This window comes from Seriola dumerili, unplaced genomic scaffold (genome assembly GCF_002260705.1).
Source record: "Seriola dumerili isolate Sdu_G_001 unplaced genomic scaffold, Sdu_1.0 BDQW01000177.1, whole genome shotgun sequence".
Lineage (NCBI taxonomy): Eukaryota > Metazoa > Chordata > Actinopteri > Carangiformes > Carangidae > Seriola > Seriola dumerili.
Genome location: NW_019174432.1, coordinates 367,005 through 385,809, shown reverse-complemented (window position 1 = coordinate 385,809; position 18,805 = coordinate 367,005). Strand labels below are relative to the sequence as shown.

Below are 18,805 nucleotides of genomic sequence, written 5' to 3'. Positions count from 1 at the left end.
AAAGCATTTTTAAAATAAATCAACCTACTATGCTGGTTTGATTTTTGTGATATCACTTTAATCAATAAGCTACATTAAAAAAAAATTCAAATGTAAAAATGATTAGAGAAAATAAAAAGCTTATCATTTTTTTTCTTCAATAATCAATTCCTACTAAAATTTGTCCATTATAACATTTTAGCTAATAGTAGTCACACAGCAGTAAACATGCTAGCTATTAACTCGCTAGCCATATTGCTAGCTCAGCTACAGCATCAGTCAGTCAGTCTCACATTGCAGGTCATGAAATGTTCCTGTGACATGTTAAAGGTAGGTAACAGTCTAAAATCATTAAACTAACTTGCAATATCCATCTCAAGTTTGCTAACATTAGCTTACCATTAGCCACCATAGTAGTGCTTTAATGCACATGCACTCCTTGTATATTAGTCAATATTCTGTGCATTTTGCATATGCAGCTCAAAACCTCCTTACATACAGAAACAGAAGAAGTGACATGAAAAAACAAAAAACACACATAGCTAAACCTCTTACAAGCATGCCTCAGTCTCTCTGCTCGGTCCTGTCTGAAGCAGGAATTATTCTAAGAAACAACGTTGATGTGCTCAGTCCCTGCAATAGCCAAGGTTACTGTAGATCCAATAGGTGTCAAGCTGAAGTGTCCTTTAGAGAGGTGGTTAACCCTCACCCGTGCACTCACCGACAGACCCTTTGATAAGATAAATGGCTAAACTGTAATTCACACCTGTGTACAGTGTTTTTGTCGTCTGTTCATTTATAGGCTGAACTATACTCACTGTGGGTTAGAGTGATTACTGTCGCACAAACTTTGAATCATTGACATGTCTACAAAATTAAAAATCAGTGGTTTTGGTTAAAGTAGCAACAAATGGAGTTGCAATACTGCAATAATGCAATGTGAGTAAATTGCCCACAACAGAAGACTCTGGTGGACTGTGGGTAACAGCCTATCTGGCTGTGTTTTAGATACCAGTCCTTCTTTCCTACACATTAAGTGTCACAGTATTAACTGCTACTTGTAGAATTCACCAAGGACAAGGGATTTGACAGGCAGATGGATGGCTTTTATGGTGTAGTTAAATTTTATCTGTAATGGAAGGGGATTTACAACTTCTATTGCTTTATGGATGGATGGGCTATGTTTGCTGGCAAACAGTTCTGGCTAGATTTCTCTGAGCAGAGTGAAATGATTTTCTCTTTTGCCTAAAAATGTTTCTGTTTCATGGAAACTCTGGAAAGCCTGTGCATACCTCTAAGTGCATCAAATTTATTCATTTACACACTTAAAGAATATACATATACTGTAGATCAATATGTACTATGGTGGTTTTCTAACTCACTAATGCATGTGGATCAATTTCAATTCACCTTATTTTGCAAAGATAATCCATTCAATAGCAATACTCTTTGTAGAGAGTCCTGGGAATATGTAGAGCCTGGTTTCCAGAGACTGCAGAGTAAGAAAAACAGCTTTAGAACCCAATTAATGACTGACCAGAGCTGCATGTCTCACGACAAACAGGAATTTGAATGACCACATTAAGATTGATAAACTTTTAATTAAAAAACAAAAAAAAACAAGCTAGTCTGACACCATTGTGAACAGAATTCAAATAACTTGTTGACACTGTGTATCACATCCTCAAATAACAGAACTGAGCTAAAGCTTACAAGCGAAACCCCTCCAGTCAGAAATTCTGCATTCAAGAACAGCCTCCTGTATTGTACCATACCTAGAATCTGATGAATGAACAAAGTAATGTGCAGGATTTCAAATGTAAATTGAAATCTGAGATGCCAGTACAAATGCCTGACAGACTGTGCAGACTTATGATTATGAGATGTTTCGTATGGCTGACATTTTCTTTTCCCCACAGTCAATAGGTGAGGTCTTCAAAATGTCATGTTTTGTCTGACCAACAGTCCAGAACCCAAATTTATGACCTTATTCATGGTTTATTCAAACCAAAAATAACGGTGAAGGCAACAAGTTTTAAAAATTGACCAATCATCACAGCTCTGATCTTTTGAATACATTTTTTTGGTCCTGTGTTGATTTTGAATAGGAATCCAGGAAAACACTATTGATACACAGATTGATACGGTGTAGATCCTCAGGTTACCTGGCTTCACTGAGCATTGACCATGAGATTTCAGAGGTACTGTATATGGAACATCTGTTCAGCACAACACCACATACAGATTCACTATATTCACCACCCTCCAGTCAAAATCCTTATCTTTTAATAACACATCATGAAAATCTTGTCCTTTTTTTTTTGGCATCTACAACAGCAAAAGAGCGGCAGGCCCAGTCTGAGCCGTTGAAAATATTTTAGAATTCCAGCTCCCAGAGTGAAACAAACCTCCCTCTCGTGTAAAGAGAAAATTCGAGTAACATGCAAATGGCTCAAAGCCATTCAAAGCCCTCTCAAATTATAGTAAAATAAAGCCCCATATAAACTAAATATAACAGCCTTTATGCAGTTTGCTCTAAAGGCAGTACATTCTCCTGTGTTATCCAGCACTGCAGATTTAATATGTTGCTGCTGATAAAATATTCATCTGTACGTTATGGTGAGTGGCCATTCAAACCACCGGGTGAAGTGAATTGCCCTGCCTCTCGCTCTCACCCAGGTAATCAGACCCAAATTGAAAATATCCAGCTACCAATTTCAGCGCGAGTTTCAATATCCCTGCCTGCCAGTATGATGTCACATTTCCAACGGATCCTGCTGGCTGTAAAAGTGGAGACAATATAAGTGGTTTATGAATGAGATTTGAATTTCATGGCCCAATATCATTTAGAGTCAGTAATTAGGCAATATGCATTCTATACCCCCAAAAGGCACCGTTCATTCTGATTTGAGTGGGGAACCAGTTGGGTCATAGGAATGGCATCAGATAATGGAGTCATACATATGTTCCCATCAACTACTGCCATTTCTTTTGCAGATGCCAGGTCCTATTCTATCAGTGGAAATGAGTGGGAAAGATTGAACAATGTCCCAGAGGATTTAACGGTAGTCTCACAGCTTGACACTCCCTGCAGGCCTGCACAACTGATTCTCAGTATATTCTTAGTATTTTTTCCTCTCAGTTGCTAATGGAAACAGGTTATGGAGGAATAGCAGGGGGCTGCAGAGGTGGGTCAGTTGTGGATGTGTCACTGGTTTAATGAGTGTATTTACTAGCTTTGTAGATCCAGATAGTTAGTGGTATTGGTTCACCCAAATTGCAAGAACATTTTCTCACTTAGTGGTTTTGCTTATTTACTTTCTCTTTTTTGCACTATTGAAAAATAGAAGAAAAAACACAGAAACTACAGACTGAAGAAAAAAATTAATCAGATTTTCTGGGTTTTGGTTTCTTTCCAGAGGTTCTGAAATACATGTGAGAATTTACCCCCCCCCCCAATACAATGGAGGGAAATGGCATTTGTGGTGAATTGTGGTCCAGTAGTTTCAGCCTTTGCTTATAGTTTTTATAGGCACTATAAACAAAAGAGTTGAAGGATACTCATTATGAACAAATCCCATGAAAAAGACCAAAACCATCAACCATGTGTTAGGCTGCGTAGCAATACATCCCAACCCTGCATGGGCTCTCCCATAAGCCCACTGGTTCCTACCGAAGACATAAAATCTTCAATCTTTTCCTAAAAACAGCTTAATTTCATAATTATGGTGTGCTTCAACAACTTGTCATCACACTTAATGAATATAGCTGCACGACAATATTTTCTGATAGTTAAGGCCCATTATGTTTCCACCTGGGATTAAGAGGATGGGAACATTTCCAGGCGTCTTTGGCAGGTCTGGTGAGCTCTGCACCACGAGGGATTACTGAAATAAGGGAAGAGGATGTTGCTGTGATGTGTTGGCTATTGCTTCCTGCCAGTGCTTAGCACAGCCTCGTCGGCCCCATTTTGTGAGCTACCTCTGGGCTGCACCCAATCATAATTAAAGGTGATGGCAGACTCACCGAAGCCCATCTGACAATGCTATGCTGCCGTACTGTGGGAAAAAAAAAGAAAAAAAAAAAAGACGTGAAGCAGAAAACTTGTCAAGTTTCAGGAGTACATTTTCTAAAAAGGATGCTAAAAAAGCATGAGGGAAACAATATGTTTAGTGAGATATAGAACATTATGTCCCCAGATTATCCAAGGGTATTATTCACCACACTCCACCACAGAGAGGCAATTTGATAAGGTGAAAGGTGCGAGGAGCTGCTTCAGATGTAACCACTGTGTCTCCGGGGGGAATTTCTATTCCTTATTTCACCACCAGCTGGTTAATCTTCTTCCTCTTCAGAACCTAATAGGAGTTCAGACTTATTAAAACCGGATACAGGAGAAGCTGAATGGGTCACAGCATCCCGGTGAAGACACCGTACCCTCTGGAGAGTGGGGAGCGTGAAAACAATGCTAGAACACGTCATAGACTCGGCAGCTTGAGAAAGAGGACACCAGGACCGGCATCTCTCATGATATATGATCATTAGATTTCTGTTGACTGTAAAGAATTAGTCTGGGGGGGGGGTCAAAACAATAAGCATTTTTAACAAATCCATACATGACAATAAGATTAATTGTGATTCATTGGTGTAATTACTGTCAACAAATGAGAACGTGGTGGAGGGCATCACAGCTCTACCTGATGCCTGCAGCTTTTAGTAGAGCTGGTGTTTCTCAGACTTGCCTCCTTTTCCTGTTTACTCTCTGCATGTGTTTGTTCTCTCTTCGGCTTTGCTGGAGAGGACAAACATGTTGAAAGTGACTTTTCCCACAGAGGCACTTCACTTGTCTCCACATCTGCTATTATGAGACAGCTTTACCTCTGTTTGCACTGAAAAGACAAAACAGTGGATTTTTTTTTTTCTGTTCCTGAGTAAAGCAATACAGGTGATTTATAGAGTCTGCTCCGACTCAAAAAGCAGCATAAGCACCAGGATCAACTCAGAGGGTCAGAGAGACGTTTAAACTTTTTTTCTGAATGCTGAAGAAGCAAAACCTCATCCAAACCAAGTCAAGTGTGATTTGTATTTATTTTATGATGTTGATTATTAGTGCTAGTGTTTCTGCACATGATGCGCAGTCTGAGCTGATAACACAGGGAACTGGTGGTCTCAAGAAACAGCAATAATCAGGCATCACAGGTACAGACATACAACAAAACAAATCTGAAAAGCAGCAACTGAAAACTGCCCCCTATATAAAACCTGTGAGGAGCTAACGAGTGACACGGTGCAGCCGGGGAGGCAGGTGAACAAGATCGGGTGATTAACTAAGGAAGAAAACTGGAGAAACACACTTGTATATGATCTTAAACTTGCGTCTTATTTCATGCCAAATTAATATATTACAACTCTCAAATGTATATTTATATATATTTTAAATCTACTCCTCACCTTACCTCTGCTTGTCTCAAGGTTAGAAAGCAAACAGAGGGCTTGTTGTGGCAGGAGCTTTGTTACTTCTGCTGTAGACAAAAATTCCCAGTTGAACACGTGTCTACATGAATATGCAAATACATGTGTAAATATATGTAATTTATGTCTAAATCTGACCATGTATTAATTGTGTGTGTGGTGTGTATCTGCATGTTTTCCATAGAAGGTTCAAGCATGTGCAGGCTGTGGAAATACATTTCCTCCTGGGACAATACAGACTAATTAAACTTCCATATTTTAATATGGCACAATAGGTTGCTGCGGCTGTGGCTGACATACCAAATACAGTGTCTGAAATCAAAAAAATAAACAGCTCTTCTTCTCCTGTTTCTCTTATTTCATCATTGTGCTAGAGGAACCGAACCAAGCCGCCTCATCGTCAGTACTGGTGGCAAGTTTCTTCCACTACACAAAGATGTAAAATTCAAGACATTTTCAACTGAGGCCCTGGCATGTAAGACCTGTGTTTGGTGTCACTTTCCATATTCAGTGAAGGGAATCTTGTTGCCAGACTTCAGATGTTAAGGACAAACAGCAGACAGGGGAGACTGGGAACAGTTGCAACAAGTCTTATTTCTACAATCAGAAACATGTGACACTCATACTGCATATTCTCAGTTAGCCCCTCCCCCCACCAGGAAGACAGAAGACACAGTCACCATCTGCTGCTGCATTCGTCAAACTGTCCCGACCTTTTGAATGAATGAATTAAAACTTACTTGGTTTGAATCATTGTTTTGGTGACTTTTAAATGACATAGTCAGCATGTGTCAAGGTAAGCACATGATGATCTGTTGGGAATGGTTGCAACAAGTTATTGTAACTGTCCCCAAGCTAAGCAGCCACATCAAAACAGACCACACGACAGCGTTTGTAGTTCAAAATAGCCAGCATATGCAGCTCATTTTGTCCTATAGCACAACAGATGTAACAATAATTGCTAATTTTAACACAAAAGTACGGTGGCTGATGAGGGCAAACACGCTGCAACGCCCCAAAACACTTCCAACAGGAGAAACAAGCTGCAAATTCATAAACGATGCAGATTCAAGAATACACGCGAAAATACAAAACCAATACAGCAACGGGAACGTGCTGCAAATGAAAAAACGTGCCGCAGAAAGAACAAAACAAAGACACTAACAGCAAACACACTGCACACACAGAAACGATGCAACAACAAAAACACACAAACCCCAAAACAAATGCGACAGAAAAAAAAAGCGCTGCATATTTAAACAACACAATGGGAGTGCTGCAGGCCTTTAGGGGGAGCGCGGAGTGGACCACCTTGACCATAAGCCCATAATCCCTGATGCATGTTGCAACTGTCACCAGGGTTGGGGTCGGCTGTAACATCAGAATTTTTACATTCAAATAAATATTGTGAATGATATCTAATATGTAATCATCTTTAAATAGTATAATTAGCAAACCGATGTAAGTTTAATGTAAAAGTTTGGTTGGTCTCGTCCAAATAGCCTCCCCTACTTCTAAACAGCCTGATGTTTCTTCCCTTTGCAGCAACACGTGAATTCATTCTTTGCGTTTCTTTTGAGCACCAGGTTCTACATAAAGTAGTAAACATACATTACATCCTCCACTCTGAATGTTTTTGTTCCATTCTCTGTTTTCCATGAACAGTGTGGCAGCCACTGCAGCTTGTTGTTTCCTGAATGTAAAGTAGAGCGGAACAAGCATGTTGTATCACGGAAACTGTGCCTCTCACATTACCAGCTTGTTGACGATTTAGTGCACCGCACTCTAAATAATTTCTCACCAAGAAAGAAATAACAGAGCACCCAATACTGCCTGCAGGCTTCTGGTTAAACAAGTGTGAAATCATTTCATCCCCAAACAGAGGGAAAAAAGATGTGTAGAGGACAAAACATGAAATCGATTTCCATGTAGACACGACCTGAAGTCATAGATTATCAAATAATACATTGTTTTCAAGTGTGGACAGGCCTTTATTCCTGTGCCAGAGGGTTTCGTGATCAGGACATGTGCTGCATGATAATCTGTTCTCATTGGACTTTGCAGCACCGTTAAATCCTCACCATCCCTCTTTTGGTCACTGACTGCCACTGTGTGGTCATAAATATTTAACACAGTTCTACTGCAGTTAGGTATAGACTCCTGGACTTTATAAACCTAAAGAAATTCGATTCCCGCATCCCACTCATCAAACAGTAACGGTAATATTATACACTGAAGGAATAACTTAAAGATAAATTGGGAAATTTTAATGTGTGTCTCACATTGTTCCTGCCAGAAATAAAAGAACGGATTGCTTTCTACCCTCTGAAACACTAATCTTGTCTCATGGGCGAAAAATTGAATCTACCTTTGCAAAAAACAATTCTGTTCTCCCAACACTCAAGCCTCCATCATCCATCATCATTAAAGACGGAGAGAGAAAAATGAAACCGTTTCACGCTGTTTGATAAAAAAGCATCTACAGGCAATGCACTGCCTTGTATTTCTCAGCTTTGATGCTGTATTTTCTTCTATTCCCCTGTAAAGCCAAGCCGCTCCATGACAGTTTGTTTGACACGGTATTAGAGTTTGACATTTAGAGTGGGGTTAAAATGGTGTTTTTAAAAAAAAAAAAAAAAAAAAAAAAACAACAACAGCGAATGTCAAGATTTGGCATCAGTGTTTTTTTTAATCAAGTAGTAAGGTCTTCTTTCTAGAACTGTCACTTTATGCCAGCGATGAGAAGTCATACAGGAAGATTTGGCACACACTTCCCAGCAATAAATCCGGTCCATAGTTGGGCTTGTTTTCTTCTGTCCCAGTGTCCGCCCGGTTCCATCGCCCCAAATCTGGCCCATATTGTCAGATGCTACTTCCACATCTGGACAGAAATCTTCCAGCTGTCGGTCAGTACCGAAGGATAACAGCCGGACTCTGCCCAGATGTAGAAGTATATGGGCCAGACTTGGGCCAATGACGCAGGCATACGTTGGGCAATGGAGCAGTTGATTAAAATTTACATTGTCTGCCAGTTGTTGAGAGGCATTCTGGGAAACAAAAGTGTTGTTAATTAGAAAACTTTACACATCCCAAATTGAAAATATGTGATAGAGTAGGGTGAACTGAGGATGGGTTTTTACTTTAACGGTACATGTCCTGGGTGGGTGACACGGGCAGCACACTTCGATGGTAAGTCAGCCCATACACAGGGCTCATCCCTGCATGGCGGATGCTCTCCACCTTGCCAAACTGGCGCAGATGGAATAGGAGGGTGAGCTTTCGGGTCATGGTCCTGAGCGCCAGAAAGGAGGCCAGGATCTGGCCGAGGAGGAAGAAGAGGTACAGGGAGTGGACGGCTCTCTCCAGAGGAAGGATGATAATTCCTTCATCAGTCAGGAAAAACAGCAGCACCGGCAGCTGGAACATGAAAGACAGGAGCCAGAAGGCTGCCAACTCTGGCACCTGGTGACAGGGAGGGACGGAGAGACATGGAGGCGATGCAAAGATAGAGCAGTGAAGCATCAAATGCTTCAGTTGTATCCACATGAAAGCACAGACACACACATACACACCTGTGTGTCCACACACGCACACACACACACACACACACACACACACACACACACACACACACACATCAACTCAATAGACAGTTGTAGCCAAGAGCTGATTGTTTACACACGCAGGAAGAATACTTAAGCAGTCACTTCCACCACTGTGTTACTGTATTATTCAGGACACGATACCATAAAGGAGCTCTGTGTCGTGGTGCAGAGAGGAGGTCGGTTTTAACTACCTTTTCTTTAAGGTTGCCAATGTAGCCCAGATAAAGTCGGACCCCTTCAATGACCGTGAGGAGGATCATCCCGGTTATGAGGAGAGCCTGGTAGTACCCCGGCAGATGATAGAACTGCAAATGAAGCACAGCTGTAATGTCAGTATGCCTATTTAAATTTAGTGTCCAAAAGCAGGCCTACTTAAAAAAACATCTTCACATCTGTGCAGAATTTTAATGATATCCCATATCGTACATTTTTGTTTTTCATAAAAATGAGCCGAGAGACAGTTGCTTGTACTTCAGTACTCTGTGTTTCTTGTTGCACCTTTTCCTGATGCTACCAGTAGATGGCACCAAAGTCATAGGTTTTCCAATTTGACAGACACTGACTGAAGTGGATTTACTTTCATATAACTTCTAATGAATAAACCAGTTATCAGCCTGTGTTTCATCTGTGAAATAGTCAGTGAAAAAATAAGCCTTTTTTTCCCATGGAGCTGATTTAACCACACTGCTTTTTAACAAGAATTTATCTCAAGTTTGTGTCATGAATTATTTTCTGAGCTTGGCGTCACTCCCCGACCTCCCGACCCACCTTTACTTCCAGCATGAACACAGCTGAGAACCACCAGCAAGGAAAGTAAAACATGTTGAAGTACAGCAGCATCTGCAGGGGGAGGTGAGACACTAGCTCGTTGACCACTGCAAGATAAATAACAACAGTATACAAACAATGATATTCATCACAGCAAGAATTTGATGTCATGAACGCATAAAGCATAAAGCAAAAAAAAATAGCTGTACAGAAGGTTGACAAGATAATGTACACAGCTCATTAAAAGGGAATTCACCTCTAATGTAACTTAATCACAGCTGCCAGCTAAAGGTTGATCATAGGTTCAGTGCCAGTAAACAGCCTTTGTGAGCCACTGATGAGATCAGGACCTCAGAACTTTGCTATGTGACTTTTTAAAGCAGCAGTATGAAGATAAATAACATGCCTTTAAAAAAGCCAAAACATGCATTAGTGTTTGCAGGAACATCTTTCAATAAAGATATTCAATATGTAAAGAGGAAGCGTATTAAAAATGACGATGGGATATGACGCTGACAGACTTGGTTTATAACAGCCCAGTCACCATAGAAAACACATCAATAATGGATGATTCTGCAACAGCAGGATTTCTTCCAATACTGTTTACAGTGGTGATCTACCTCAGAGCTCACATGTATGTTTTCACTATAATATATCGTAATATATTCTAAAATGTAAACTGTACTATACTATAGCTGTATGCAGTAACTAACCAAATGCGTCATCCTGGTCCCTGGTGAAGTCGCTGTCTGCCGTCCTGTTGTTGGTGAACACAGAGCCTCCCATATAGGCCAGACCCATGTGCAGGTTCTCGGGAACAGGTGAGTAAAACACAGGCATTGTGGGTAGAGCTGGGTGACCATTACCGAGTCCAAAAATGCCAGTGTTTCGGCGCCTATACTGTTTAATCCCTGTTGTCTTAAGTCACACAAATGCACAGTGGCAGGCACGCAGAGATACAAATGGACACACACAGACGCAAGTTGGCAGACACTACCGCTAATCAGATTATAGTAAAGGAGGCGGGTTGAGGATTATAGGGCTGAAACAGCAGCATGGCGGTTTGTTTGTCACTTAGTGGCCATTCAATGATGCTCATTAAATTTGTTTATCTAATTACAGAATTTAACACTTATTGAAGATCTACAGAGATAGAAAATGGACCAAAATGAGAACCACAACAATACATCTTCATTAAAGAAAATCTCATTTTACGTAGGAGCATTATTACCTTCCTACACAGATAAAAATCATTCAAATCTCTGTTTTCAGTGTGAGCATACACAGTGTTTTCTACAAGTATACACTGCTCTTTCTTCACTCTATAGTTGTTCTACTTGACAAACCCTTCCAGGTGACTATAGTGAAGTAAAGCAGACACGGATGATCCATTGATTCATTTATTGTGGTGTTTTTTTTTAAAATGTAAATTCAGCATATTGACAGAATGACACAGCACTGACTAACACCCTGCACACGGCACCCGGCCAGCAGGTCCTCAGAATGGTGCCTGGCCTTATTGTTTTTTTGGCCTTGGAGCCCCACACGTCATTAATCTGACCAGGGTGCAGCGGCAGAGTTTGGCCACAAGGTGTCGTCACAGCTCGTCCCTGGGGGCGCGCAGGGGGAAATGCTGGAACTCCTCTGGCACCTCTTCCCCTTTCTGGGACCTCTTGTAGAAACCCAGCGAGTCTAACAGGCTGCTGATCTCGTCGGCCTTCATTTTCTTCACGGGAACAGTCTGACGTGTCGGCAGGCGTACACACACACATACACACACACGAACACGCACACACACACACACACACGCACACACACACAGGAGCACAGACACACATGCATTTGCACATATGGTTAAAGGCTTAGAAGCTGTAATGCTGAGTAAAATAGAGAAGTATATGTTTGCAGACAAATAATATGGTCTGATTCACATTAGGTATATTCTGACACATTAATCTGGTCCTCCCAAATTGGATTTTTATTAAAACGTGTTTATTCACAGCTGATATAAAGGTTCCTCCTGCACATTTATTTTCATTTATTTTGTTCAATAATTTAGTCTTTGAAATAATTCTTCATTTAAACTCACATTGCAGTCTCAAAAGGCGCCCACATTATGAAACAATAAATGAAAAACAACAAACATTAGACCTTGAAGGAGACAAAACAAAACAAACAAAAAAAAAACTCCCACATAAACTTTAGCAGGGAAAATAAAAGGTAAAAACTCAACTTAAGGAAGAAGTAAAGTATGGGAGCAGTTTACTTTTCAGTCACAGCAGTGGCCTTTTTGTGCATTTAGAAGAGGCTACAGAAATTCATTAGTGTTGGTTTCACTGCCAGAGTTTTATTGTGCCTCGTTTTCCACACTGACAAAAATAAAAGTCTGTGGGAAACACTGAACAGTTGTAATTTCAGGGCATAAAATGTTCAAGTTTATATCAACATCCATACCAACTATCCTGTTTCAGTATATAAAAAAAAAAAAATTGCTCAGCTGTCAGAAACTCTAATTTATACATTTTCTTACTCTCCCTTTTTTTTGTAACTCTGTCTCGCTCTTTCAAACACACTCTGTCTATGTGACTCGCTATCTGACAGAGGATCTGATATCAGATGCAGCAGTCTTAAAACTTCCCAACATGAATCTGTCTTGACATTCTGGCACTCCCGAGATAAGCCCCCATCATGAGGCAGATGAGTAAAAGAACTCAACATCTCACCTTTACAACCTCGTCCTTTTCGTTATAGAATATCAGGCGGGGATTCTTCTCCTCCGATGAATCATACTCCAAGTTGTGGCTATACACGGGGAAAGAACGGATCAAGGGGAAACAACAGGTAGGGCTGCGCGTCCATCTGTTTTGCTATTTTTAGACTCACTCAACATTGATTTTGAACTTGGAAAAAGAGCGGAGTTTTGGAAAGCCCACAGAGCTGGCACTGGATTTGGCAATTTGCTGGGAACATTATTTTGTCTATGAAAGAGGTCATGAGAAAATCAGTGCTGTTTTTTTTTTTTTTTTTTTTTGGGAAAGGTCATGTCTCACCAAGAAGCCTGAGGAAAATGAAAAAAGAGCCAACAAGGATACTACAGACCCCATCGCTCCATGAGAAAATGATGGAGCTCGGGCATTTTCTTTATGCCTCATCCGACCACACTGGGGGCCTGCAGGGACGACAACAGACAGTTGTTAAAACAGCATGACAAATAGCATTGTGCACACTTTGTTCTATGTGTGATCAAAGGTGCCAGGAATAGGTTTCATATCTCTGCAGAGTACACGCTGACATGACAGCACACGGCTAAGCCCTCATCTTACCCATCTTACCCGATTCCCCACTGATTTCCCCCTCCCTGTCCTCTTGTCGTGAGAGTATTACATTTGAGACTTTTAAAGTTTCTCCACCAGTGTCACAAAATCTTGAACATTTTATTAGGCACGACGTGAAATCCAGATAAAAATGTAAAGCTTCCCGTGTTGTGTGTATTTCAGTGTGTACTCACCAGCAGTTTACCTCTGGCTATGACAGGCTCTTCTTCAACCGCTGTGTTGTTGGTAGTTTCTGATGCTCTAACGGCAAGGGTCAGAGTGAGCACCAAGAAGGCCCACATTTTATGACAAATTAGTATCTTTGAGTGCTTTTGCCGAAGTTATTACTAACAATATCTAACTCTTTCATCCACTTGTACAGTTTCTCAAGGTGGACAAGTCCATGAAATGTTCCCACAGGGGAGCAGTACCCACCTGAGCTCCATTTTTCTTACAGTTTCTTTATGTTCTCCTATTAAAAATGCGCGTTAATCTCAGCAGTTTACCACTTTTTAGTGCACTAGCCGACATACTCTTGATTCTTTTTCTGTTGTCTTTGTTATTGGGCTGTTTTTTAATTTTTCAAAAGCCACGCAGGGCCCCCGTGGCTTTAAGGTTTATAGTTTCTTCCATCAGATGTCATTGAGGGTCCACAGAAACCATAGAACATCTGTGCTCTTATCACTTTTTCCCACACACTAAAGTTGCAGGTGGTTGATGGTCACTGAGAGCCAAGCACACTCTCATAGCTGCTGACAGCCGGAACTCAGCTAAACCTGATTTGACTTACAAACATATATATATATATATACACATGTATGTGTGTGTGTGTGTGTGTGTGTGTATGTATATTAAAAAACTTGTTTGACTTTTGTACTTCAAACAAAGTATTTTGAGTCTCATGTTAATGTTAATGGCCGGCGGTGAAGACCACATCCCACATGATGTCACAGGGCGAACACTTCATGTCATGTGTGAAGCTTAGAGAAAGTTCAGTCAGAACAAGTCCTGACATCTTCTTGCGGATGCCTTGTAAGTCACAAGCACTGTTTCCCGCTCTCGCTACGCTCCACCAGCTCATTCTCATCTTCATCCCGTCACAACCTGACACGGTGGCCTTCAGCCAATCACTTGTAAGCTGTCAAACTTCAAACTTCTCTCTCTCTCTGCTGTCATTCAGCTGTCATTTCCTCCACCCTTTCATCACCTCAACCGTGGATGCCTGACCCTCTCAAATCAAACCACTCAATCAGAAACTCATGAGGATGTTCAAGCTCCATTCCTCATCACCACCAGCAGCAGTGTCTCTTCTCCAGGGCAGTTTCCTCTAATAGGAAGCACCTTACTCCTATGGGCCATTCCCCATGGGGATCCACTTCCTGCCGGGGTCGAAGCACCAAAGTCTATTCCTTGTGTGCACCATGAATTACATTTTACATCAAATTCCTCATCCTCTTTTGTTCCTCTTATTAGTCTCTCCTGGATGAAGTACATCTTAGGAGACTTTCAAGAAAACGTCATATTCAGAAATGTAGAACAACCCAATAGATCTTCTTTTTATCTCTTTTTTGGTCACCACCAACTCACCACCAACAAATAGCAGGAATGGTAATGATCTTCATATTTAACTCTCACCAAGAAAGGGAAGAAGCATATTTCCCTAAAATGTCAAACTGTTCCTTTAAGCCTGAACTCTGTCTGCAGGTTTCTTAAGACACCTTTGCTGACTTAAGTTTGTCAAGTTTTCACCATTGTATTCTCTGTTTCCTGCAGTAGTTATACAGACCAGTCAACAGTCAAACTACATGGCAAGCCTCCAGCCCATTTCGTTCTCACTTTGTTTCTTCCTTTCTTCTTCTTTTCTTTGTTTATTTATCAAATTTGCTGGAGTTGCATGAGAAGCGATGTTTAATTCCATTGTGTACTGGTGTATGAAATCAGACCTTATGACAGCACAGCACATTTGCACTATGTTAACACCCTGGAAGAGAGAGCGAGAGAGAGAGGGAGAGAGAGAGAGAGAGAGAAAAAACATCTCTCCCCTCCAAGTTTACCCAACTCCTGTGTGTTATGAAAAAGCAAATACATTAGGTCACCACAAGAGGGCGGTAACACCCACATGTACACTTCCTGGCAGTTTGGCGGGTAAGATGTACTTCCAAATCCTAGCCACAGACAATTATGTTTCCAACAAAAATAAACCATTCCTGCCTGGAATGCTGCAGCAAAAAAACCATCTCTCCATCTCTATCTTTTCCAGACGCAGACGCTAGAGCTCTGCAGCTCCGACTCCTGCGCTCCACTGTTTGAGATTATGTGTCAAATGGCAGTAAAACAGTCCCTTGTTTTAACAGGGTTTCCTCCCCTTGGCAGCCCATCGTAAATCCTCGGGCCTGTACACTTCTCTTGTAGGAGTTTTAAGTTTGCATCTTTTGAGTTTTAAAGTGACTCACAGTGTATTTTAGACCTGAGAAAAAAAAAAAAAAAAAAACTTAAATAGCTGAGTTAGGGGAAAAAAAGTTGATGAGATGAGATAGAACAGAAAACATAATGAGCAGTGGGGGTGGGGTGATCTTGCCGTGGCTGACTCCTCAGTCTATATGTGTGGATGTATACCATATGTGTTCACAATCAGCATGTTTCAGCTTACATCACATAGTTCCTGCCAAAAAGGGGATGTTGTTATTATTATTATTCTGCTGACAAAGGGGAAAAAGGCTATTATTCATGATCAGAGGGTTATGGAAAAGAGAAGTAGATGATGAAAACATTTACAAAATTTTGTACTGAGCAACTTTTTCCATTTGAGTTTTTCTTTTTTTTTTGGCAAATTGCAACACTTGCAGCTGGCAAAAGATCAAACACTGAAACACCTCACTGTTATCCTGACTCCTTCAGAGAGCCTGTTATAAAGACACACACACACACACACACACACACACACTTCCTGTTACTCCAAAACACCGGATGCTGCCTACCAGCCAGCAGGACGTTAGTTTGTGTGTCTGCTCTCTCATGATGTTGCACAGTCATTTGTGAGACAGTGTGCTTCTCTGTGCCTTATAGTGTGGACATGTATTTGTATATTTAAGGAGAAGCAGGGGTGATGAATAAAAATCTAAGTTTGAGTATAAACAGTTACTTCTCTGTGTGTGTGTGTGTGTGTGTGTGTGCTTATCTGTCTGGAGCCTCAGGGCACCTGGGGGGAAGCCTGCTGCCTCTGTGCCTGCTGTGCTCCTGTCTGCTCATAAAGAATAGAGAGGCAGCGCTGAAGGAAGTGAAGGCCATGTGGAGCGCTTCATTCATTAGAAATACAATGCTAATGATGTGTGTTCCACTGTGTGCTGTACAGTACGTGGACGTGACCTCGTGGCGGTTCAAGCTTCAAGGTGCAAAATATTTTTTCCTCTGCTTGGAAAATGTGTTTATCCAGCACTTAAATTGTATTATTATCATATGGAATTACTTGACATGAATGAATTTACTTTTTTTTAAATTCTATAAATTGATGATTTTGCAGTATTTATTTGTAATGATGCCATTTTTTAAGTTCCAGTAAAACAGCAATAAAAACCATGGAGTGAAATGTCTCTACTGTACGTGACTGTAACTGTAAGCAAAATTTACAGCTCTCTGAGCCAACGAAAATGTCACTGAGTTTGATTGAGCTTGTGGTTAGCTTGAACCTACGACCTAAAATAAGTGGCTCCAATTTTCTCCGCATAAGGAAGCCGCAGGAGGCTGCATGACGCTGCTGGCTTTGGCGGAGGATCTGCGCTGTGCAGGCATAGATGATGGCGAGAGGGGTGGTTCGCTGCCGCTGATCTTGTTTGCAGTGGCTTTGTTATGTTGATGATGGAGGTGAGAGAGGACTTAGATTATGGCCCTTTTAGTCAAATTGGTGGTACAGACTATTTTGTGGTGCAGTCTGTATTTGACACTCTTCTTGGTGATGGAAAGTAACTGGTTTCAGTTTGCTTATGTAGGATTTTGAGGTACCTGCACTTTATAAAGTCTACTTACAGCTACATTTATTTGACGTCTGTAGTCATCAATTACTTCACAGATTCAGATTTTGGATAGAAAAATGTTTTATGTGTTAATATAGAACCCAATAGTTTATATAAATCGGCAGTTCACCTCAACATCAGCTACAGTGAGTGCTGACGTCAGATACTTCCAATACATTTTGCAGCTAAAACTTTTGCACTTAGGAAGAACTTTGAACGCAGGATACACAATTTTTTAACTCTGTCATATTACTCCTATTTGACTTGTTGAGGGTTTGCTGACAAGATCAATACGAGAGGAACAGGCTGTCACTGTGCACGTCCAATAAAAAGTCTGACACATAAGCCCCTACAAAACGGTGAATTGTCATTATTATACTTCTATGTTTTTTATTGGCTTAAAGAAAGAAAATATATCATGTTAGTTAACAAGATTCGGAGGTGCTAGTTTTGTTACCTTTGGACAGGTGAACTGCTTTCCCCAGTTTCCAGTCTTCATGCTTAGCTAAGCTAACTGGCTGCTGGCTTCAGCGTCATATACTCCGATCATCCACAATAATTAAAATAGTACTAGTAGTAGTTCTAAACTATTAAACTATTCCTTTAAATAAAAGATCTGAATACCTCTTCCACCTCTCCATACAGCAGTGAATTTCACACAATGCCAACAGTTGGCACCAACTCACTCATCCCAGTAATCATACCTAAAATGGTGATAAACTACTTTCCGCTTCTGACTGAAAAAAAAAATATAGAGGCTCAGTTTGTACTGAACTCGCTGATCTCTTGAATCACAGGAAGTTTTTTTGCTCGTCTCTCGCTCTCCTTATTTCTAGTCCTGTGACTTTTCATGAAAAATGTATTTCGATGCAATTTGCATCCACAGGGTTGAAGGGACATTTACATCGTTGTTGCCAAACACCATCTGGCAAACAACTACAACATGTTTACCTGCAGGAACCCAAACTGAAAAGTCTCTGTGGAAGCTGGAATCTCCTGGATTAACACTTTCTCACATTTGTAAGAAGGTTTTTGACAATTCTACGACACTAGTGCCGAATGTGATGAACGATGTGAAGAAATCGCTTGTGCTTTTTTTTTTTTTTTTGATGGTAGCTTGTCGGTCACGGGTTTTGTATCCCTTCAGTCTAACAATCTGAGTTCAGGTGCATGGAGGACACACACCCCACTGAAGTGTCCTTGAGCAAATCCCTGATTCCTCACACTCTCTGGGATGCTGCTCTGTAGCTGACCCTGACCTCTGACCTCTCTTGGTTGGGTCGGTGGGTGGGTGGGGTGTCAAATAAGTATCATATGGCTGAAGCAACAACAAATACCACACTCTTGTCTTCTGCGCGCACACACACACACACACACACACACACACACACACACACACACACACACACACACACACACACACACACCAGAGCCACAATTGTGTTTACATCTGGGCATTTGGTACGATATGTAGGTCAAGCAGGAATCATTTCAATGACAAAGATTTCGGTTACATATTTAAAATGTGAGAACAGGTTAAGTGATGATAGGCCTGTAGTGACATCAGTGGCGGAGTGGAGAGAGTTTGGCGTGCGAGGTGGAAAGAGGCGAGAACGCGAAGGGATTTGGAGGACTGATGGATGTCCAGTTGGTGGCC

The 18,805-nt window shown here is 41.0% G+C and overlaps 2 protein-coding genes across 2 annotated transcripts; both read right to left on the bottom strand.

Moving 5' to 3' along the window:
• Positions 1 to 8,170: 8,170 nt before the first annotated feature.
• LOC111227362 (transmembrane protein 17A-like) lies at positions 8,171 to 10,807 on the bottom strand. Its single transcript, XM_022752814.1, has 5 exons — positions 10,538 to 10,807; positions 9,825 to 9,931; positions 9,248 to 9,361; positions 8,592 to 8,913; positions 8,171 to 8,498 (listed from the first exon to the last, which is right to left on the bottom strand). The coding sequence occupies exons 1-4, from the start codon at positions 10,662 to 10,664 to the stop codon at positions 8,593 to 8,595; spliced, it is 669 nt and encodes a 222-aa protein (XP_022608535.1). The 5' UTR covers positions 10,665 to 10,807; the 3' UTR covers positions 8,171 to 8,498; position 8,592.
• A 403-nt stretch (positions 10,808 to 11,210) lies between these two features.
• Positions 11,211 to 13,478, bottom strand: LOC111227357 (selenoprotein M-like). Its single transcript, XM_022752809.1, has 4 exons — positions 13,333 to 13,478; positions 12,917 to 12,993; positions 12,548 to 12,626; positions 11,211 to 11,565 (listed from the first exon to the last, which is right to left on the bottom strand). The coding sequence occupies exons 1-4, from the start codon at positions 13,438 to 13,440 to the stop codon at positions 11,422 to 11,424; spliced, it is 408 nt and encodes a 135-aa protein (XP_022608530.1). The 5' UTR covers positions 13,441 to 13,478; the 3' UTR covers positions 11,211 to 11,421.
• Positions 13,479 to 18,805: the final 5,327 nt, after the last annotated feature.